The 23,952-nt window shown below is 38.2% G+C and overlaps 2 protein-coding genes across 2 annotated transcripts in view; both read left to right on the top strand.

The window, feature by feature from the left end:
- The window catches only part of LOC134669492 (uncharacterized), a 245,804-nt gene that overhangs the window by 208,709 nt on the left and 13,143 nt on the right, over positions 1-23,952 (top strand). The gene's annotated exons all lie outside the window — the stretch shown is intronic.
- Positions 1,936-23,897, top strand: LOC134669551 (serine proteinase stubble-like). The gene is made up of 9 exons (XM_063527161.1): positions 1,936-2,158; positions 4,764-6,119; positions 9,079-9,236; positions 10,485-10,734; positions 11,037-11,178; positions 14,537-14,700; positions 16,993-17,094; positions 17,881-18,065; positions 22,663-23,897. Exons 1-9 carry the CDS (start codon positions 2,098-2,100, stop codon positions 22,807-22,809), a joined length of 2,565 nt encoding a protein of 854 aa, XP_063383231.1. The 5' UTR covers positions 1,936-2,097; the 3' UTR covers positions 22,810-23,897.

The following is a 23,952-nucleotide window of genomic DNA, read 5'->3' as shown; positions in this document are numbered from 1 at the left end:
ATTGTATGCAGTGCCGTCAATTTTGGTTTAAGTAAGTATACAGTATAATTATATTAATTAGCCAATGATTACGGCTGCTATTTAACTGATCACCAGATTTAATAAAATTTAATACCAAAAAAAAAAATTCAATGCCTTCCAAAACAGCATTATATAGGAAAAGTATATTTGGAATGGCCCCACGAATTTTTAAGAAATTTAGAGGATATGACAAGTTTTAAAAGTAAAGTTTTTAAATATTTAGTTGACAAAACATATTATAGTGTAAGCGAATTTTTGTTAGACTATAATTAATGGTAACTGTGCACAGCATGTAGTCACAGTCCATTAATGACAAAAAATTGTACGCCTTATGGCACAACATAGTGATACAACAGTAATACTATAAGATCTGTACTTATGTACTATTCATACCTATGTTGGACAAATAAACGATTTTGTATTTGTATTTGTATTTGTATTTGTAAAAAAATCTACTTTACCACCCTAAAATAATGAATGATCACCAAAATTATAACACCATTTTAATGTGAAATGATTACCAATTTTATTACATTTTACTATCCTATTTAAGGAAATGACACCAAATTAATCATTATTAACCCAAAAATTGTAAATAATTACCAAATTTCAAACCCCAATTTAATGTCAATTGATAATCAAATTTCTACATCGTGCTATCCTATTAAATAAAATGACACCAAAATAATCATTGTAAACCCAAAAATAGTAAATGACCACCAAAATTAGAACTCCATTTTAATGTAAAATTATAACCAAATGTTTAAATCTTGCTATCCTATTAAAGCAAAGCAAAATTTTCTAGTAGCATTTCGTTTCTGTATGGGTTGCAGTTCAAACCTAACCTAACCCACTTTTCTAGTAACATTTCGTTTCTGTAAGGTTCGCAGTTCAAACCTAACCTAACCCACTTTTCTAGTAGCATTTCTTATCTGGAAGGGTCGCAGTTCAAACCTAACCTAACCCACTTTTCTAGTAGAATTTCGTTTCTGTGTGGGTCGGAGTTCAAACCTAACCTAACCCACTTTTCTAGTAGCATTTCGTTTCTGTAAGGGTCACAGTTCAAACCTAACCTAACCCACTTTTCTAGTAGCATTTCGTTTCTGTAAGGGTCGCAGTTCAAACCTAACCTAACCCACTTTTCTAGTAGCATTTCTTTTCTGTAAGGGTCGCAGTTCAAACCTAACCTAACCCACTTTTCTAGTAGCAATTCGTTTCTGTAAGGGTCGCAGTGTTAACCTAGCCCACTTAACTGATAGCAGTACAAACCTAACCTAACATACTTTTCTAGTAGCATTTCAGTATGCCTACCTAAGTTATGCGGTGCGGGGTACGGGGGTTGAGCGGGAGGGGCTAGTAATTTTGGCATCATTTTACTTTATTTGGTAATATGTATAATTTTTTTGGTATCATAGTGGTTTATTTAGGTGAAAATATCGCATTTATTTGGTCTTCAAGATTTGGTGATCATTAATGATTTTTGGTAATCATTCCGTATATTTGGTATTCGAATACAATTTGAAGTGCAGTTGTAATTAAAATGGTGGTACATTTGTAATTTTAGGCCTTATTTTTTTGGTGTTCAGTAATTTTTTTTGGTAAGCATGATTTTTTTATTTAGGGTACCAAAGTATTTTTTGGTGGTCATTATATTTGTAGCCAATGATTACCAGTGCTTTTACCTAAGGTACCTGTACCAAAGAAGGCCCATCCTTACCTTTGTTACCTAGAATGACCTGAATTGTTTAAAGTAAGCGAGATGAATAATTGGGCCTTCTTTGGCTACCTATACAAAAAAAGTTTACAATCACAAGCGGACGCGTAACACAAATCTCCGCAGACCTTTTATCACATAGTGCGTCATACAAAATGACCAGTGGTCAATATATACGCGACCCAGCCTCCGGTCCCTCAGTACCTCCACGGCCACCAAACCGTCTTGACAGACACCTATAAAATTTAAAATCAACTTTATAACCTTCAATTAAAGTTCAAAGTTGCGCGTGCGTGTTTTTTTTATTGAACTTTTTTATCAAGTGTCGTTAGTTGAGGCGAGACCTCCAGACGGAGTGTACGATGGCGAAGTTGCTCTGTGTGTATTTGTTTATGTGTGTGCAATTAGTGTTCTGTCAGTTTGGTGAGTTTTCTAGGTTTTAAATACTCGGGTCAAGCTTTGGCTAATATTAGTCTAACTTTCTAACTGTTCTTTCACCTAGAAATTCTTAAAGCGCCGTTATTGAAACTTGGTACAGGCTATGAATTCTATTTTGAAGTTTGTGTATAAACTTTGTACTTTAATTATTGATAAGAAAGTTAAATCAATGTTTCACGATGCTCATGTTCAACAATTCATTTTTCACAATCACAACGAGAAAATAAACTAAAATATTAAATACTAACTAACTATACTAACTATAAAACCGGCGGCCTTATATACCTAACTAAATCTTAGGTACCTACTTCCCCTTTTAACGAAAAAAAAATCGCAAAAGTACCTCCTTTCAAAATGAATAGAAAATTATTTTCTTAGGTTGGAGGTTGCATTGCAATACCTTTAATATAATTAAATATTAAATTATTTATTAAATTAAATAATAAAATAAAAAAAAAAGTTATTTGGTCTTCCTTTATCAAAAATTGTTTTATTACATTAGCAATATTTCTATCTATTTACATAGCGCAGTTAAATAGACAAGCACTGTCTACCCTATTTTATGTTACATTGAGTGTTTGTTTACAAACAAATGTATGTTGCTAGACTACCCTCGAAGATATTAATAAACTGTATTTGGGGCATGCCACAAAAAACTGATGAAAAAATTGCGCGCATTTTATCCACAAGAGGTGGCAAAATAATTTCATTAAAATGTTGAGTTGAGTCCTTATTTTATCTAGAAGAATTGACTTTTAAGTGATGATTTTGAATGATAAAGATTTAGTATTCATTTGGATTAAATTTATACATAATGTATTGCAGTTTGTATTATTCTCGAGTTCGTATGGTGAAAGATGTTGTGCCATGGCAAAGTTTGTTTAACCCTCGTGCCAGTCTTGCCTTAACACCCTTATCCTATCTCTTGGTTCAATTTTGGAATGTTTAGCTTGCTCGGGTACTTTGTTTATGTCATCATAGTCATAAGTGTGTGTACAGAGGGGCAGTTTAGACTGCGGGTTAATTTAAATTAATCGAAATATCTTACATTTTTACATTTTTAACTTAGAGTAACACACAACACTTCTTTTTCACTATCTGAACAAATATGACACTCTTGTTAATGCCGCCAGCATCCTTGGTACAATGCCTGAGGGGCCTATTTTAGATTTAAGCTAGTTATTAATTTCGTTTAGTGGTACCAGTGTATAATTATATACCGGGTGTGGCCTGTAATATGAGCAAAAAATTAAACCGTAGGCTGTACTCCTCATATTGACCAACATTTGTTCAGCGACTTTTAAAAATTACTTGTGGTTTGATTTTTAATACACTTTAAAGTTTATTCTAAGACGCAATGTATTGCGAATTTTGTTATGTTTAAGGCGTGACAAGCAACGTCAAACACAATGATAATGGCGTGGCGATGGCGTCCATTGAAGATAATATTTATTTTGTATGAAAAATAGGGAGTCTAAATACTTCATAATTTTTAAAAGTTGTTGAACAAAAGTGTCACCATTTGAGGAGTACAATCTATGTTTTAATTATTTGCTCATGTTACAGGCCACACCCGGTATTGTATGTAAATCAATGATTTTTTCCCAGTAAAAAAAAAGAGTAAAACATGGAAGATTTCGATTAGGTTAAATTACCCCGCAGTCTATATTGACCCCCTGAACCTTACAAGTATTTGAGGAAAATAGCGGAATGTGTGTCCGCACACATTGCATCGCCTGTGCAATTATAATCCGGTAGTAGGTACTCGAACCAGCGCAAACAATACCGCCAAAAAACCCATGTGGTATGCTGCTTGTCCTTTTAGGTAAATACATACACAGATATTAGTTGTTTTGTAACCGCAAAAAACGTACAAACACCACCAACGCTATAATAAAGATTAAGGTACTCAAAACTTATGTATAACATGAACCTAAACTGACCTAAGTAATGATAGCTGACAAAAGCTGCTAAGTAGCTATTCCGATATCTTTTGTCACTAAAATACCTACGAGTAGTTAGGTGAACGGTCCACTTTCGATACCTACGCTACGCTATAGGTCATCATTTATCAAAATAAAACTTAATGTTATCAGATACAAGGATTATTCTGAGAGGACTTTCTGCTTTCATAAGTAAACAAAAATATAATTAAGTACATACAGTGTTTTAAGAAAAATAAAATATTAAAGAAGTGGAGAGAAGTCTTTATGCTGAAAAGGGTTCACTTGAAAAATAAGTTTAAAACTCCGAACTTTTAGAGGCGAGAAGCTAATTGCTGCATAATAACATTAATGATCCATTTTCACTATTTTCTTCGCCTTAACTTTATGCCATTAACCCAAACTATAATATTCTTCATTTGTTTCAAAATTAGGCATCTCCTTTTCCTAAATTAAACTTTCAAGATTATTCATTTTTAACCTGTTTTTATTTTATAAGATATCCCTGGCTATTTTTTTGTTATTCTCTGTTCATTACCTACCAATCTTTAGGCGAATCTCATTATTTTGTAAAAAATAACAACTCAATACTTTTACTCATCAAAACCTCTTAATCATATCTAAAGTACTGAAATTCTTATATCTAGGATTCTTCCCATCGCGAGACAACCGAGGCTTCAGTCAGAGCCTCCTAGACCCTTCCAGAATAAGGCACAGGATTCAAACTGTTCTACACATCCAGCCCCAGAACCTCAACAACAATCCGTATGGCCACAACACAGACGAATACGGCAGACCCATATCTGACTACAGCCGACCAAATTACGATTACGGCAGACCAAATTACGAATACAGTAGACCCAATCAATTTGGGATACCTAACCAGAATCAATTCTATGATCAAAATGGGGCCAACCAATATGGCTTCCAGAATCCAGTAAATACAAACAATTTCCAATATCCGCAAAGTCAGAATCAATTCCACAACACACCCCACTCAATTGGGCTCAATACTCCACCGCCACAAAGTGAATATACAAATACCAATGGTAATCATGGCTTCCAGAATCCACCAAATCAAAATGGGTTCCAAAATCCAGCAAGCCCGAATGGTTTCCCTGATTCCAGTCAGGTTGGATTTTCGACTGCACCACCAAAGAATGAATTCCCTAATACTCATGAAAACGGCTTTCAAGATCCACCAAGCCAAAATGGGTTCCAAAATCCGCCAATTTCAAATGGTTTCCCAGATTCCAGTCAAGCTGGACTTCCTACAGCACCACCAAAGAATGAATTCCCTAATACCAATGGAAACGGCTTTCAAAATCTACCAAGCCAAAACGTATTCCAAAATCCGCCAAGCCAGAATGGTTTCCCTGATTCTAGTCAAGTTGGATTTGCTACAGAACCATCAAAGAATGAATTTCCTAATACCAATGAAAACGGCTTTCAAAATCCTCCAAGTCAAAATGCATTCCAAAATCCGCCCAGCCAGAATGGTTTGCCTGATTCCAGTCAAGTAGGATTTCCTACTGCACCACCAAAAAATGAATTCCCTAATAACAATGAAAATGGATTCCAAAACCCACCAAGCCAAAATGGATTCCAAGACCAACCAAGCCAAAGTAGTTTTCAAAATGAACCCAACCTAGTTGGCTTTCCTGATAGAAGCAGCTTTCAAGATAATCCAAATAGCGATAATTCAAACGCATCAAAAGAAGTTAAACAAAATGAAAATACTCTGATCGTTATACCTGGGAACACGGTACCAAATGAAGATGCTTTTGTCTTTGATGGGTCTAGTGACGCTGTAGCATTCCCTGATTCTCAGAAGGATAAAACTCCTGGATTTACAAAAGCTACAGAGCAAACTCCTAAAGTTACTGAAGAATCTTCGACTGCTGAATCTACTACAGCATCGATAACAACAACATTGCCGCCATTAACTCCAGTGTCAGCGGACTCGAGAAACAATTTCAACTTTGGACCGAGCGGCATCTTCCGTAATGTTCTTTTTTGTTTTGTTTTTTTGTTTGTTTGTTTGGTGTTAAATCAAAATGAATCTGGTACGGAAATCAGGTACACTTAATAAGAATTAGGTAGGTACATACCTAGCTAACAAGTAGGTTGTTTCTTAAACCATACTTTCGTTGTCTCTTAGGGTATAGTTTCCTCATTTTCCTTAGCTACAGACACATTTAGATTTAACACCCTGTTTAGCGGCATGGCTCTGATATGCAGTGTTTTAATCCTCTTGATCATGTGGTATCATTGAAAAACTGTAATCTTTCTTTCATCATTATCAATGGTTCTTCTTATCAGAATAATACAATTGAGTGGGTATGTCATGATTTCATTATTTACAAACATTTCATCGACGATTTTACGACGCATCTTCCCTTGAATTAATATAACTATTTAATATTTTATACCTACGTGCATTACATAAGTAGGTTGTTACAATTGAAATTGTTACCTGTATGTTTAATTGACTGTTAACCTTTTAAAATCCGCCAAATAAAAACACGAAATCCATTAAGAATATGTTTTCTTGTTAGAAAATCTATGTTATTAATGAAAATCATGTGAAATTGCGGCCTTATTTTTATTTTCATGAGGGGTTTAAAATTGAACGAAGTTAGTTAGGTACTTGTATTTGAAGAGTTAATTATGTGTAAATATTTATTATCAGTGATTGAGTTTAACTATTGTCGATCTGAGAACTATAATTAACTTAACGTATGTTACCTATTGCCACTTTGTAGGTCACTTCTTGTGAAGTAATAGTTTGGGGCAGTTTAAAATAGGATGATATCACACATTCTTATCTTACCTCGTACAGGCGCCATCAGATATATCGGAGCGGCTAATGTGCTCACAATATCTGAACACGCACTCTAACGCCTTAACAAATATCGTGTTCAGATATTTGTCAACGCCTTGACCACTCCGATACATCTGATGGCTATGGTACAATATGCACTACAAGTTCAATTAAAGTGGGATGTATCGTGCATATCGATGCGAGTTGACATTGACGACTGAGCGACCTCACGAGCCGTGGTCAAGGTTGCTCCATTACTCAATGACTAGTAAACATAACAAGTGTCGTTGACAGACTGGTCAGTCGTTATGGATGGCCCCTTGCTCCATACCGACAAGGGGGTCTAGCCAAAATGATAATCGTACATCGAAAAACGCTAAAAGAAAAAAAAGACAGATGCTACGGAAAGTTATGTGACTATTTCCTATACATTATTTAAGTTTCGATTGGTGTTTGATGCAGTGAGTGACATGACCTATCAACGGTCATGTCACTTGGGCTAGGCCCCCGGAAGGCTTAATATTCAATTCTAAAGTGAAAACTTCAAAATCGTTTTTTGGTCAGCAAATTTGGCCCCCGGGAGTTGACGGGTTAAAAAGCAGAAATAGAGCGCAGACGTTTACGTAAGTAGTGACATGTTTCTTTTTTATTCCATACAGGATAGATTTAGACCAATATAAGTCGCAACGATTTTGATAGCGCTCGCAGTGCAAGTGTTATTTATATGTCATAAATACATAGAAGTTTGTCTTTTAAAATTAAATTAATTAAAGTTAAAAAATTACATTTTAAATTTATTTATTTATTATTTTATTTTTAAACATGTTCTATTTGTTTAATCAGATTTGATACGCTTCTAAACATTCAGACAACCTTCGCAAAAATCATAATTTCTCAATTATACCTACTCATAAGCATTCGAAAAACTTCAAAACAACAATTAAAATGCATCAACAACAACACTGAGCGCGCCATAACTGTTAACTGATAGTTCGTAAACCTTATTACAAAAGGCATAAGGTCCACCGATGGACACTTAATGATGTGATGCTGTTTGTACATCAAAAGGTCTAATCTTACACGAGTTTTATAGCGACTTAACATTTTGGACGGCTTTGTCATTAATTTGAGTCCATGAATGATAACGCTTAAAATATTTAAATGTTGTCGAGCGAATAAAAACCTGACGAGCAAGGTGAACTAGTGTGACTCGTGTGAAGTGAAACCAAATTACTTCGTTTTAGGTAAGGTAAACGTACTAGTGGTCGACATGCTAATGCCCAATAGATGAGACCTTGCTGTCACCTCTATTGACAGTGACTTTAAGTTTCAAAATGACATGTACTGGGACCGCGTAGTACGTTTACTTTACTACGGGACTGGGCACGGGCAGGGGTGCGAAACTCCTCCCTTCCTAGCGTGAGTCATACGCTAGACGACCGGGCCAGGCCCGGGCCGTGGCGTCCGACATATGCCATTTTCTATGACGGCTGATCGGTGATCACGTGGTGCTTTCCATAAAATCTTTAGCTCCTGTCTAGCGTGAATCATCCTTAATACGTGCATGCATGAGTCAAGGCTTGGGTTTAACTTAAAATGTAATAAGGTACTTGCGCCTAATAAGGCCCACTTTTAATTAATTTTTTTATTTTTCATTTTGTCTATGGTACTAACCAAACATGGGCGAGAAATTTAAACTCATTTACACTTATAAAAGTATGAAATTTTGAAATTGAGCAAGCTTTAAAACTGGGCCTTATTAGGTGCAAGTACCTTACATTAGGTTATTTATGTATAAATATACCGGTAGAAACCTATTAAAATCATAAGAATGTACTTGATCGATCCATAACAATTATAAACAACAGTTTATTTCGAGTCCCAAACTAGCGAACGCTTCACTTAGAATCGTGAGCATAGCAAAGCACTTAAAAAGTACAGAGTGCAAAAGTGCAAATAACATTTTACCTCAGCAGTAAGAACGTAATGAATACAGCATGAAATAAACAGAAACAAACATACATAGTATTAAAAACAACTAGACTTTGCAATGACATGACAAGCTGCGCGAGGAAAAGTAGCCACTACTTATGTTAGCAGACAAAAGCATATTTGACAAAACTTTATTTTACTTGCAGAGGAAACCTGCACAACGGTAGACAATGAGGTGGGCAGCTGTATCTCGGTCACTGATTGCCAACCCTACCTGAAGCTGATACAGGAGTCGAGGAGCAACCCTAACGCTTTGCGGGTGTTACGACAAGCACACTGTGGCTTCCAAGGAAATAATCCCAAGGTAAGAATGCTAATATCACATTAAGACTAGTGTCAACCCTACCTGAAGCTGATCCAGGAGTCGAGGAGCAACCCTAACGATTTGTGGGTGTTAAGACAAGCACACTGTGGTTTCCAAGGAAATAATCCCAAGGTAAGAATGCTAATGTCACATTAAGACTAGTGTCAACCCTACCTGAAGCTGATCCAGGAGTCGAGGGGCAACCCTAACGATTTGTGGGTGTTACGACAAGCACACTGTGGCTTCCAAGGAAATAATCCCAAGGTAAGAATGCTAATGTCACATTAAGACTAGTGTCAACCCTACCTGAAGCTGATCCAGGAGTCGAGGAGCAACCCTAACGATTTGTGGGTGTTACGACAAGCACACTGTGGCTTCCAAGGAAATAATCCCAAGGTAAGAATGCTAATGTCACATTAAGACTAGTGTCAACCCTACCTGAAGCTGATCCAGGAGTCGAGGAGCAACCCTAACGATTTGCGGGTGTTACGACAAGCACACTGTGGCTTCCAAGGAAATAATCCCAAGGTAAGAATGCTAATGTCACATTAATACTAGTGTCAACCCTACCTGAAGCTGATCCAGGAGTCGAGGGGCAACCCTAACGATTTGTGGGTGTTAAGACAAGCACACTGTGGCTTCCAAGGAAATAATCCCAAGGTAAGAATGCTAATGTCACATTAAGACTAGTGTCAACCCTACCTGAAGCTGATCCAGGAGTCGAGGAGCAACCCTAACATCGCTTATATCAAATTAAAATGAACGCCACTTCCACTTAGGTAAGGCCTTACTTGCATGAACAGCATCTTAAATCATTAGTAAGTCCCGATAATCTTATCTAGAAATTGTCATTTGAGGATCTACTGCTTATCTTTACTTAAGTACATAATTATCAAGTAGGTAGAATACGTGGGTCCATAAAAGTCGTCGACGAGATTTGGATATACGTATTGATAGGTTTTGATGTTATTAATATTATTTATCCGTCTTTTATATTTTCAATCAATTTAAAACTAGTCTAATTTTGTCTAGAACAAGGATTGCAATAGGTATGCAATTATATTTTTCTCTCTGAGAATACTCAATTTATAGAAATAGTGACCATTAAATCGATCGTGATCACTGATCAGTCATTGTATACGATCACAAGATTTTATTGTTAAGCCCTAAATAGCTAACGTTATGATGTATCCAATAAACTAAACCTTAGATGGCCCAGGAATTAAGGTAAAGATATTTTTTTCGCAGGTCTGCTGCCCTCGCCCTGGCATTCCCACCGGTCTACCCCCCACCGAGCCTATGACAGCCGCCACTCAGCCCACTCCAGCCCCCACCCAGCCTACTCCAGCCCCCATACATCCTACAGAGCCTTCTCCAGGTCCGGAGCCTAAGGAGCTCGAGCCACAGCTTGCAGCCGTGTCGCTACCAGAGGCCCCGGTGTGCGGAGTCAGCAATGCATCCTTCAGTAGAGTTGTTGGAGGCATACCTGCTAAGTTGGGTAAGTAAAATGAAGATGAATGAGTGAAGAGGTGAAAATTCGACACGTATCGCCGTGTGTTGGGTAGCCGAGTGGTTGAGGTATCTGGTACGAATGCAGAAGATTCTAGTTCGATCTCAGCCCTGGGCACTGGAGGCCTTGGTCACTTTCTCTTATATGATATTTATTTTAGTTTACTACATAGTTACAAGGTTTTATACACCAGACCTCAGGTCTGTTGGAACTCTTACCCAAATATACCAGTGGTTATTTTTATTTAATAATGTATTTTCTCTAACCACTCACCACTTGTCTTGTTCCAGGTGACTTCCCCTGGATGGCGCTGCTGGGTTACAAGGAGCGGCGCGCCGGCGCCGGCGCACGCTGGCTCTGCGGAGGGTCGCTCATATCTGCCCGCCACGTACTAACTGCTGCCCATTGCATACACACCAGGGAAAATGATCTGTGAGTGTTTTTTTTTAAGCTGTTAGTGAGTGGCAAACAATACGGCTCGCCTGATGGAACTCGGTTTCTTTACCGTATGACATAAGGTCGCGTGCAACTCTAGGGGAGTCAAATGTGCATTTCGACCCTAAACTCTCTAAAACATCTAAATTGGGTACATGAAAAAGTGGATTCGATTTTGATTAGTCCGATTGCTTTTTTCAAAAATCTTCTTTTCATATTAAAATGACGTTGGCGCGGAAAATAGGTCTACTTACACTTTTTTTCTGGTATGACTTCTTATAACGTACGTAGACGGAACCCTCTCCATTATTCGCGACCGACGCGTACTTGGCCGGTTTTATATAACTTTTATTTTTACATATATGTATATAAAGAGCGTGTGTATCATCAACTAATGTATTATTAGCATAATACCTACGTCAGATGCAGCTTATATTGGTCTATTTTAGGAATGTATGCTCATCACTTTATTATTAGCAGTATTTCCACGGGTACTAAAGCGAAACTAATCAATTGTTAAAATTCGACCTTGTGAACTAGAACCTAACAAATAATTTTGCATGTCATTCGAAGTTCTGATCGCAGTGACAAATAATATACGCAATTTGAAAAAAATCAGCCTCGATTTCGTAACAAGCCTCATTAGTATGTAAACAGCTCCATTGTGTGTTCACGGAGAATGAGTCCAAATGGAAAAAAATATGACCTATTACATTTCAACATGAACTTCTATGAACCTTTGATTGAAATGTAAAGTTAGAGTTTTGTTTTAAAAAATTCTAACCTAGTAGGTAGGAAAATATATATATAGGTACTTGTACTTACCTACATATTAAATTAATTTTACGCACTATACCTACATACTAAAATCACTATTTAATCAAAATAATGACTGTGATTAGTAGTATGAAGTGTAGGAGTTAGATGTACGAAAAGAATAATTTCTCGAATATGGCTATCACTAAAAGGCTGTCAAAAATTAGTTTTTTGGCAATAATTTACGCAATATTAAAATACAATACAAGTTTACTAAAAATTACCACCGAAAAGAGAAGATTTTACTGCGGTAGATGATAGGTGAACTGATATTTAAAAACGTTTAACAAAAATGTAATGGGGACCAAGCTAAAACAAGCCATTAGCGGATAGTGCACGAAATTATAGATTAGAAATTGTACAATCTAGAATAATAATAAAATACTGCACTTAAATGCAATATAAAATGTATATAATACATACTGCACATACAACAATTTTCCTTACCATAATATGTTAGATATAAGTGGTATATTGCGATTGTGATTTTATTCACAAATCGTTTCTTCTGAAGGGCAAACGGAAGCAGTGCGGTATGAATTACAACTTAAACACCAAATAAAAATCGTCATAAAAAACTAGGAATTGTCCAGTTCCGTCAGATTATAAAATGTAATGATTCTAGTGATGAATGGCATTAAATGCGATACAGTAATTATGGTTCACGTCAGTCTGAATGATATCGAATGCAGGTTATATAAAGAAAAGATAAACCGGAACTAATGTCACATTAAATTGAATGAAGATAACATTCGCGACATGATGTTAGAGCCTGCATCCCCTCTTTCTTTGATCGTACGAAATATCTATTGATTATTTTTGGGAACAAATCTAATTATTTAAATTATAGGTATCTTTGGCACAATGCCTTATTTAGATAAGTTAGTTTTAATTTTATTATAAAGTAATTTATATATATAGATTCGTTGCTTGTTAATAAATAATTAATTTATCAAATATTTTGATTTGGGTTTTCAAAGTTACACGACTACTATATAAGTATATTAGCGGAAGCAGTTATAAAGTTGACACAAAACATTTTTATTAAGCTATGAGCTTCATCACATCACAGGCTAGAAATGCTTAGAATTACTCAAATATCAGATGTGATGAAGCTCATAGCTTAATAAAAAAATTTTGGGTCATGTATGGCAGCGATACATAACTGATTCCAGTATATTAAACTATATACCTGGATCCGGCCTTCACCACTGGACAGCTTCGTCTTTTCTTTGATATATGACATCTGTTTCAGTTTATAGTCTATTGATACTAACTCGTATTTATTACTCACACTTGAGGAAAACATTGAGAGGAAACCGGACTTAACCCAATAAGGCATAGCAAAGTGTCCCCTTTTTCTTAAAAAAAGGTCAGATGGCAGTAAATTTTGGAAAAACTGGGGATTTGGGAAGGAATCTTTAGGAATAATCTTGAATTAAATGTACCTTACAAAATCCTTCCAACGATAAAAAAAATACATTTAAAAATTAATTTAAGCGTACCTATTCTCTAGCTACTGTTGCAAAACCACAAACGTACAATGATAATATAATTTTATTGTCTCTCCAAGGCCCGCCGGCAGATTCTCCGACCGGTTTATATGTAAATACACGGTGCATATGGTTATTTGTAGAGATGCACCGGATATCATTTACTATCCGGTATCCGGCCTATCCGGCCATTAATTTACTATCCGGCCGGATACCGGATAGTGACCTACTATCCGGCCGGATACCGGATAGTAACATTGCTTGATTTCGGAGTAAACAAATTGGATTTATGAAACAGACACGATCATAATCGTACTTGTTTATTATTTTAAAACAATTTAATAATTCCATTGACTTGCGCGCGCATTCATTTCGAACCTAGAAATGAGTCCGCGCGAACGTTTACTAGGAAACAGGTCAAACCATCAGAATGCGCACCTGATAATCCGAAATGTAGGTATAGTTCCTCTGGCCGAATATTCGGCGGCCGGATACCGGATATCCGGCCGATGGTCAGGCCGAATATCCGGTATCCGGTATCCGGCCAAACAACTATCCGTTGCATCTCTAGTTATTTGTTCGTATTTGTCTCTGTAAGTGGCTGGTTACGTAACAAAACCGACACACATATCAAAAGCACCAAGCAAAAGCAACACAAGGAAACAAAACATGAAGAACATAATCATTACAAAAATGGTAGCTCCATATCTTACACTACCTACAACTTTTTCAAAGTTTTTAAGATTAATGGTTTTTTTTTACACCGTTCCGAATATATTCAAAACAAGTTTTCCCGTTGTTTTTTATGTTTCTTTAGATGAATTTTAATATTTCCGAATGCAATTCTGTTTCCACAATCGTTATTAGTGTTTTTTTTAAGGCATCGCAACGCCATATCATTATTAGATTTGTGCCCCCTTCATCATCATCCGTCATCATTCAGCCATCCAGCCGTCTAGGAGTCTTTAAAACAGAGAATCTCGCTCATTTTCGAATGTACTTATACTCAATTTTATTAAGATTAAGTGTATTTATTTTATTCTCAGCTACCTTGTCCGCCTGGGAGAGCTGGACCTCGAGCGCGACGATGAGGGAGCGACTCCCGTGGACGTGCTCATCAAGACCCTGGTCAAGCATCAGGAGTACAGCCCCAAGTCCTTCACTAATGACATCGGCATCCTCGTTCTATCTCGCAACGTGCAGTTCACTAGTAAGTTTTTAAATCATTCAGTCAACGGTAATGTTAATTGACATAAATGAAATAATTCAACAAACCGCGTAAAAACAACTGAACGAATAAACTTAGTTATTATTGTTATAAATATAAATCATAAGTGCGCGCCTTCAGGACTGTCTCACCTTGTAATACAACAACCTGCTAGTGCTAGAGCCGAGGCCCTTAAGCAGTCTGCATACCAGGCTTGGGTATTAGCCCGCGATACCAAAGCTGGAGCACAGAGGGTTCGCGCGAGGAAAAAAGCCTTTAACTCAGCTGCCAAGTCCTGCAAACGGGTGCTTCAAAAGGCTCGATTCGACCACGTCAGTCGAATAGGGGCCAAACTCGCCTCCTACCCTCCTGGTAGCAAGCGGTTCTGGTCCCTGTCGAAAGCGGTCGAATCCAACTTCTGCCGACCCACATTGCCACCTCTGCAGAAACCTGATGGGACACTGGCCCACTCCGCGACAGAGAAAGCTAACTTGTTTGCTTCTCTGTTTGCGAGCAATTCACGTCTAGATGCAGGCTCAAAACTTCCACCTACGCTACCTCAATGCAGTTCCTCTATGCAGAGAATTGCTATACATCAAAAAGAGGTACGCCGAGCTCTGCAGAATCTTGACGTGAATAAGGCCAATGGACCAGACGGTATACCTGCACGTGTACTAAAGCAGTGTGCGCCTGAGTTGTCTCCTGTACTGACACGCCTGTACCGCCTCTCTCTCCAAACAAGAACGGTGCCGAAATCCTGGAAGCTTGCAAACGTGCAGCCAGTACCCAAGAAGGGTAGTCGTGCTGATCCCTGCAATTACCGACCAATCGCCATTACCTCCATGCTCTGTAAAGTCATGGAAAGGGTACTTAACGGCAAGCTGCTGGCATACCTCGAAGCAAATGATCTGCTCAGTGACCGTCAGTATGGCTTTCGCCGAGGTCGGTCTACTGGGGATCTTTTAGCGTATGTCACGCACTGCTGCGGCGAGGCCATCGAGAGGAACGGTGAAGCGCTTGCTGTTTCACTGGACATCTCGAAGGCCTTTGACAGGGTTTGGCACGCAAGTCTCCTTAGCAAGCTTCCTGCATACGGCATCCCTGCTGACTTTTGTAGCTGGCTATCTGATTTCTTGAGTGAACGGTCGATCAGAGTAGTTATTGATGGCTGCTCTTCGGACCTCATGGCCATTGACGCTGGTGTTCCTCAGGGGTCTGTTCTCTCCGCAACCCTTTTCCTGCTCCACATTAACGACATGCTGCAACCCAGCATTGTAGGTTATGCAGATGACAGTACGGTTGTTGAAAGATATTTGGCTAGTGCAGGGGACAGCAGGGAGGATATACGTTCACAGAGAGAGGCCATGGTTGAGCGAATGAACTTGACCCTTAGTCTCGTTTCCCAGTGGGGTGATGACAATCTGGTCACGTTCAATGCCTCCAAAACGCAGACGTGTCTATTTTCCGCAAAACGGAGTCCATTCGACCTGACTCCTTCTTTCCGGGGTGCATCTGTACCTATTGCCGACAGTCTGGAACTCCTCGGCATGGAGCTGAGTTCAGTCCTCAGCTTCGGCAGCTTCATTGAGTCTAAAGCTCAAACTGCGGCCAGAAAGCTGGGCGTCCTAAATAAGGTGAAGCGATACTTCACACCTGGACAGCTTCTAACACTTTACAAAGCTCAAGTCCGGTCGTGTATGGAGTATTGCAGCCACCTGTGGGATGGCTCAGCTAAATACCAACTCGCCGCTTTGGACTCAGTGGAGCGCAGAGCCAGGAGGATGATTGGCGACAAGAAGCTAACGGCTAAGCTTCAGTCTTTGGCCCATCGGCGGAAAGTCGCCAGCCTGTCGGTATTCTACAGGCTGCACTTCGGGGAGTGTGCCCAAGAGCTACACGAGCTTATACCACCGTCCCCATTCTACCATCGGACTTTTAGACGCACGGCCGGTTTCCATCCTTACATGGTAGATATTCCACCAATTCGCACGAAGCGCTTTGCTTCTACTTTCCTTATGCGAACTGCCAAGGAATGGAATTCCCTGCCGGCGTCTATATTTCCGTGTTCTTATAACCCGGCAACCTTCAAATCAAGAGTGAACAGGCACCTTCTGGGCAAGCTCGCTCCATCGTAGGCCACGTCTACGCCTCGGCTAGTCTGTGGCCATGAGTAAGCCCATTCATAATAATAAAAAAAAAAAAAAAACAACCGCAAGATTAAAAAATCATTCTGAAATTGACATACAAGTATGAGTTTTCTAAAAAGCAACGCTGACTACACGCTATTTGTTTTAGATTTGATCCAGCCTATCTGCATCCCGCGCAGCGGCGAACTGCGCTCGCGCAGCTATGAGAACTACACGCCACTCATCGCCGGCTGGGGTGACACGGAATTTCGTGAGTATTAATTACCTACCCTTTATTTTCCTTTTAACCCCAAGGGTCAAGACAAGTAGGTCAATTCTTAAAAACCGTTTTAATCCAAAAGATTTTAGCAGTCAATTGTATGTTTGTGTTACATATGTATTCCACCGTATAGTACCTATAGGATTTTAGATTTCATTTTTAAATCATGAAATGAGATATAAATCGATTTCCTTTATGGGTCGGAAGTGGGTGAAAATGGCTACATTTTGACTGATTCAGAAAATTTAAGTAAATAGTCGGGTCGGATGGGGATTTTAAAACTTGATAGCGCGATTTTTTTGGGAAAGCTTCCGTTAACGTGTTGTATATGTATGTATATGTACCTACTTACTATTAAATAGTACTAGGTACTAGTTTAATACTTATTATAGTAGTGCTTCAATACTTAAACTGATTCGAGAATGATTTATTGTTTATACAAGTATTGACCTCTGTCTCTAAATGTTATCGATCTATCTAATTATACTAATTATGTATTCTTATGTACCTATAGTGCTCCTTTCGTTATTGTCAACTATGTAGGTCGCTTACTATCTAGAATAAACTAGATTAGGTAGGATAGGTAAAGTTACGTTTGCAATGAAATATTAACTACGTTGTGGTAAGTTTACCTAAATCTATTCTTTTCCTCCTTCCCAAATATGACTACATCAAAAATTAGACTTATATATCTGTATTTTAACTCTAATTTTAGATATCACTGTAGGTTGATGTGTTCAAGTACTCATACATCTATCAACTGTTTTTTTTGTTCAGGTGGGCCATCCGCCCCGCATCTCCAAGTGCTTCAACTGCCGGTCGTCAGCAATGAGTTCTGCGCACAAGCATACTCAGCGTATAAGGCGCAAGTGATCGACCAGCGGGTGCTGTGCGCCGGCTTCAAGAAAGGGGGGAAGGATGCATGCCAGGGGGACAGTGGGGGGCCGCTTATGCAGCCTATTGTAAGTATCACTTTAAAGTGATACTTTATTATTTAAGTGATACGTTATTAATAACTGACTAGTCTCTTCTTCTTCCTCGAGTTATCCCGGTATTCTGCCACGGCTCATGGGCAGGGACTGAAAAGGTACCTTTAAAAACGGTTTTGACCGGTCTTTTGAAAAGGTACCCGACCGTTAAAAGTAGCATTTCGGTACCAATATCAATCGGTACCCGTATCCAAACAAGCTTCCGTTCAAACGGTACCGTTAAATAAAAGTACCTTTACGTGTTTTGTTTATAGGTATCCGACCGTTAAACTGGCATTCCATATTGATATCAATACTTTAGGTATCCAAATAAGCTTTAGTCCAAACGGTACCGTTAAATAAAAGTACCTATACGGATATGTTCAAAAGGTATCCGACCGTTTAAATAGCATTCAGGTAATGGTATCAATAATTTAGATATCCAAACAAGCTTTAGTCCCAACGGTACCGTTAAATAAAAGCTTACCTCCAAACGGTACCTTTAAATAAAAAAACCTTATCGCGTTTGACCTGATACCCTAATTCTAACCGGTCACTCGCGAGAGCGGGGAGGTAACGCGTGTCTCACTTATATTGTATGGAATCAAAAAAATACAGTTGCCTAAGGACTTCGAAGCAGACCTGGACCTGGACCTGCAAACCCGACTATTTTGGAATCCAAGATGTATGCCGTGCACTTTGTCACAAAAGTCGTCATGGGTGTCGTCAATCATGTAACTAAATTCGCCTAAACTTCGTGTTTAGGCTCGTTTGATTCGTCTCGACAAGATCTTTGACATTATGTGATACTCAGGGTCTGATGATGGAGCTGGAAGGTGGTCACCAGTACCAATCAACCATGCAACTAAACCACTTCGTGTTTAGGCTCGTTTGATTCGTCTCGACAAGATCTTTGATACTAGGTCATACTCAGGGTCTGATGATCGAGCTGGAAGGTGGTCACCAGTACCAATCAACCATGCAACTAAACCACTTCGTGTTTAGGCTCGTTTGATTCGTCTCGACAAGATCTTTGATACTAGGTCATACTCAGGGTCTGATGATGGAGCTGGAAGGTGGTCACCAGTACCAATCAACCATGCAACTAAACCACTTCGTGTTTAGGCTCGTTTGATTCGTCTCAACAAGATCTTTGACACTACTAGGTCATACTCAGGGTCTGATGATGGAGCTGGAAGGTGGTCACCAGTACCAATCAACCATGCAACTAAACCACTTCGTGTTTAGGCTCGTTTGATTCGTCTCAACAAGATCTTTGACACTAGGTCATATTCAGGGTCTGATGATGGAGCTGACTGACTTTATAGAGTAAGAAGTAAGTTAGGACTTACAAAGTAAAATTCTTGGTACCTACTACGGGATCTGATAACTTTCGAGTGTAAAAGCTTTATACATAATGCGCTTGGCCTTGGCAACACATCACATGAAATATGTTTGGATTTATGCATGTTTGTATTATTTTATTTGTTAGCATTGTTTCGTTTATTTATATTATTAATTGTAGTTAACCTGTACGGATATGATGGTCATTCTTGTCTACGTGACAGCGTGATAAAACGGTGTCCGTCACTTTCTATCCCATGGTGTTAAAAAGTGACAGGTGTTATATCACGTGGATAAAGATGGACCTATCGTTTATTGTTATACATTTATAATCGATTTTTATCAACTTATGGAAATGTCATATGAATCGAAACGACAGACTCGGGGCCCGATTCGGATTTTGAAATAGACATCTATTAGATATCTTTTAGACATCACCAAGATACGATAACGATATGTTTAAGATCTAACCTGTCAAATTTGACATTTGCGCGATTCTGGAGATACTCTTGAACGATTTCCTCAGGATATGACTTAAAGATCCAATTCACATCTAATAGATATCTTACGCATCTAACGTAAAAGTGACATTGGTTGCTTGAATTGCGCTGCAAAAGAGAACTAATTTATATCTAAACTATAAATAACGTATCTAGAATGGATCTAGTACGTGTCGTCTCTTGTGAATATCTTGAAGTTCGAATACGGCAATCGGTCACAACACTGCTTTAAAAAAAATAGGTAACTGGTAATACATGGTAAATTATTATCGTAAAATATTCAATTACTATTATGGGGCATGGCACTTATATTCTTTGCATGGCACACTGCGTCCAATTCGCACGACCCGACGTGCGAGCGGGATATCACTATAATACGCGCATAGCGTTGTCTCGCTCAAACTTCGGAGCGAAGTGCGAATCGGACGCAGTGTGCCATGCCCATATGATCTAAAAAAAACCGGGCAAGTGCGAGTCGGACTCGCGCACGAAGGGTTCCGTACCATAATGCAAAAAAAAAAACAAAAAAAAGCAAAAAAAAAAAACGGTCACCCATCCAAGTACTGACCACTCCCGACGTTGCTTAACTTTGGTCAAAAATCACGTTTGTTGTATGGGAGCCCCATTTAAATCTTTATTTTATTCTGTTTTTAGTATTTGTTGTTATAGCGGCAACAGAAATACATCATCTCTGAAAATTTCAACTGTCTAGCTATCACGGTTCGTGAGATACAGCCTGGTGACAGACGGACGGACGGACGGACGGACGGACGGACGGACAGCGAAGTCTTAGTAATAGGGTCCCGTTTTACCCTTTGGGTACGGAACCCTAAAAATCAAATATGTTTAAAATTTATTATAAATATATTTTACTGATTTAAGTACTTGACAAGCCCTTATATTATTACGGAATTTTATTTATAATTTCAATGGCCATGCACGTTTACATTCTATGGGCGTTGTGATGTGATGTGTCAAATGTTTGAACTTAGAAGTAAATCTGACAAGCTATTATTCGGCTGTCCCATAGCAAAACCCAGTAAGTGCATCAGACCAAATTTTACAGAAGCGCGTAACAACATAAAATGTGACAGCCTCAAAAAATGTTTTAAATTTTAATAAAATAAATTTTCTACATGAATAACTACTTAGTAACTATTCCATGTATCAACATCAATATTATATAATAATATTGTATTTATACACGTTTATACCCCTTACTAACTTTGAAAACGTGAGCACCGATGTTTTGTGTTACATATTCCCACTCCAATACCTAGTAGGTAAGTGCTCGTTTTAGGTGTGAACCTGGTGTATCACTTATCAATATTCAAGACATTTCGGGGTTTTTCCCACTAGTTACCACCAAGTTGTTACCAGTACCTTCCTAGATTTTGTTAAACCGTCACTACACATGCTACTTACTAGGTTTGAAGGTGTCAAAATCTCCGTTATTTATGCCGATTTTTGAGCAGGTGTCTTTGTAATCGGGTGAGGACTTACTAGGTGGGTCCAAATTAGCGTTAAAAATTTCTGGAAAAATCGCGTTTCTTTCCAAACGGCTCGTTTTTTTCGCATTTTTACGGAAAAAACCATGAGATTTACCGCTTCAATTTTTCCGAATAAAACGAAAAAAGCGACTGAAACAGGTTTCAATCGGTTATTTTTCTCAATACTGGTCACATTTGACATCGGATCGGTGTCAGTGTCAGTTCAGTTCAGTTGTCACAGTTGTGTCATTACGCTTATCAGTCGGTTGGTTTTTTTCTTTAAAAATCCGAAACAAACGGACAAAAACGAAAATTTAATAAATTCTCGAACAAAACATTTGATTTTTCCGGCATTTTCAACGCTAGTCCAAATAACATAAAAACAAATTTTGAGAAATTTGTCATTTACTAGGTTTTGATATGGAACAGCCGTATTGTGCGGTTTGTTTTTCGGTCGGGTACCCTTACCTACTTCAAACGGTTAGCCTTAACGGTACCGTTTCAAAAAGGTACCTGTTAAATTCTATTTGTTCGGGTACCGTTACTGTTGGATACCTATTCAATTGATACCTTTATTTTAGGTACTGGTATTTTTCCGTTTTATTCGGGTACCATTACTGTTGGGTACCTATTCAATTGATACTTTTATTTTAGGTACTGATATTTTGCCGTTTTATTCGGGTACCGTTACTGTTGGGTACCTATTCAATTGATACCTTTATTTTAGGTACTGGTATTTTGCCGTTTTATTCGGGTACCGTTACTGTTGGGTACCTATTCAATTGATACCTTTATTTTAGGTACTGGTATTTTGCCGTTTTATTCGGGTACCATTACTGTTGGGTACCTATTCAATTGATACCTTTATTTTAGGTTACCGGTCTTTTGCGGTTTTTCAGTCCTTGCTCATGGGAGCCTGGGGTCCGCTTAGCAACTAATCCCTAGTTTTTATGGAAGCGACTGCCATCTGACCTTCAAATCCAGAGGGTAAACTAGACCTTATCAGGATTACTCCGGTTTCCTCGCGTCGCTTTCCTTCACCGAAAAGCGTCTGACTGAATACCTGTGACTAGTACAATGTACATTTTCGTTTGATGCCATTGCAATAGTCAGCTTCGTGTGACTTTCCATGCGTCCACATTTAAAAAAGACTAAGTAGTAAATCTTCTGTAATGCTTTCCACGAGTCGTCAACCAGCGAAACCACTGCTGATTTTACGTAAGACCCACAATCTTAACCAATCTTCTCCTTTTCCAGTACAACAGCGAGACACACATGACATTCTTCTACCAGATCGGCGTAGTGTCCTACGGCAAGAAATGTGCTGAGGCTGGCTTCCCTGGCGTATACACTAGGGTCACCAACTTCGTGCCCTGGATAGAAGAGACTGTAGCGAATAACTGAGCTGATAGGAAATAGGAATTAGCAACCACGCTCCTTGAATGTTATTCGGGATACATTTTTGACCAGAGAGTAATTAAAGAGTTATTTAGATCTAAAGAGGCGTTAATTATGTATGTATCTTAGGGCCACTTGCACCATTCCACTAACCCGGGGTTAGCCGGTTAAATATGGAGTTACCATGGTTACCAGTACAATTTGACACTGGATTAACGGTTTAACTGGTTAACCTCGGATTAGTGGGACGGTGCAAGTGGCGCTTAGTGTCTTTACAAAGGACGAAATAAGGAAAGCTATTAAAAACTAAATTGTTAATAGTGCTATCCTCGATTTCATGTATAAAACATTGAATTCTTCCTTCAATGTGGATAATATCATAGATAATCAAATTGTAGCCCCCCGACTGTCTACAGTTCCCGGGTACCGGTACAATTGATAGCTTCCCAGGGTACGGCTAAAAACTAAAGCAAACAAGTCTCAAACTCATAGGTTGTTACAATAGATATATATAATGTTTTATTTTTACTAGCAACCCGCCACGGCTTCGCACGGGTAAAAATTATACACCTTATAAACCTTTCTAAAGAATCACTCTAATTAATAAGTGAAAACCGCATGAAAATCGTAGTTTTTGAGTTTATCGCGAACAAACAGACAGACGCGGCGGAGGACTTTGATTTATGAGGTGTAGTGATCGTGATGATTCGTGCACATGAGTGTAAGTGTAATATTAATATTATTTATGAACTTGTGATTCATAACTTGTGAAAAGAAATCTCACAATTAGATTAAGATAAACACATGACAATAGAAATTATATATTTTTGACATCATATCTACACTTAAATGTTTAAACCTTAAGTTAAATCCACAATAAAAGATCAAAGATCATCTATATTTCTGTGCAGTATTTGACTGTAAACCGTTCAGTCGTTTGTTATAAATTATAATTATATTTATTTATATGTTACATAATTTATTATAAGTAGGCATATAAATTAAGCTTTAATGTAGGTTTTTTATAAAATCAGGATTTTTGTTTATGCTGTTTATTATGCACTCGGTGATAATAAAGTTTATATTATAAATAATGCCGTATTTTGATTTATAAATACCTTTTTATTGTTGCATAATCTTATCTTCTCA

Source organism: Cydia fagiglandana, chromosome 1, assembly GCF_963556715.1.
Source record: "Cydia fagiglandana chromosome 1, ilCydFagi1.1, whole genome shotgun sequence".
NCBI classification, from domain to species: Eukaryota; Metazoa; Arthropoda; class Insecta; order Lepidoptera; family Tortricidae; genus Cydia; species Cydia fagiglandana.
The sequence above is the reverse complement of the archived record's forward strand: the minus strand, read 5'-3'. Positions and strand labels throughout refer to the sequence as shown.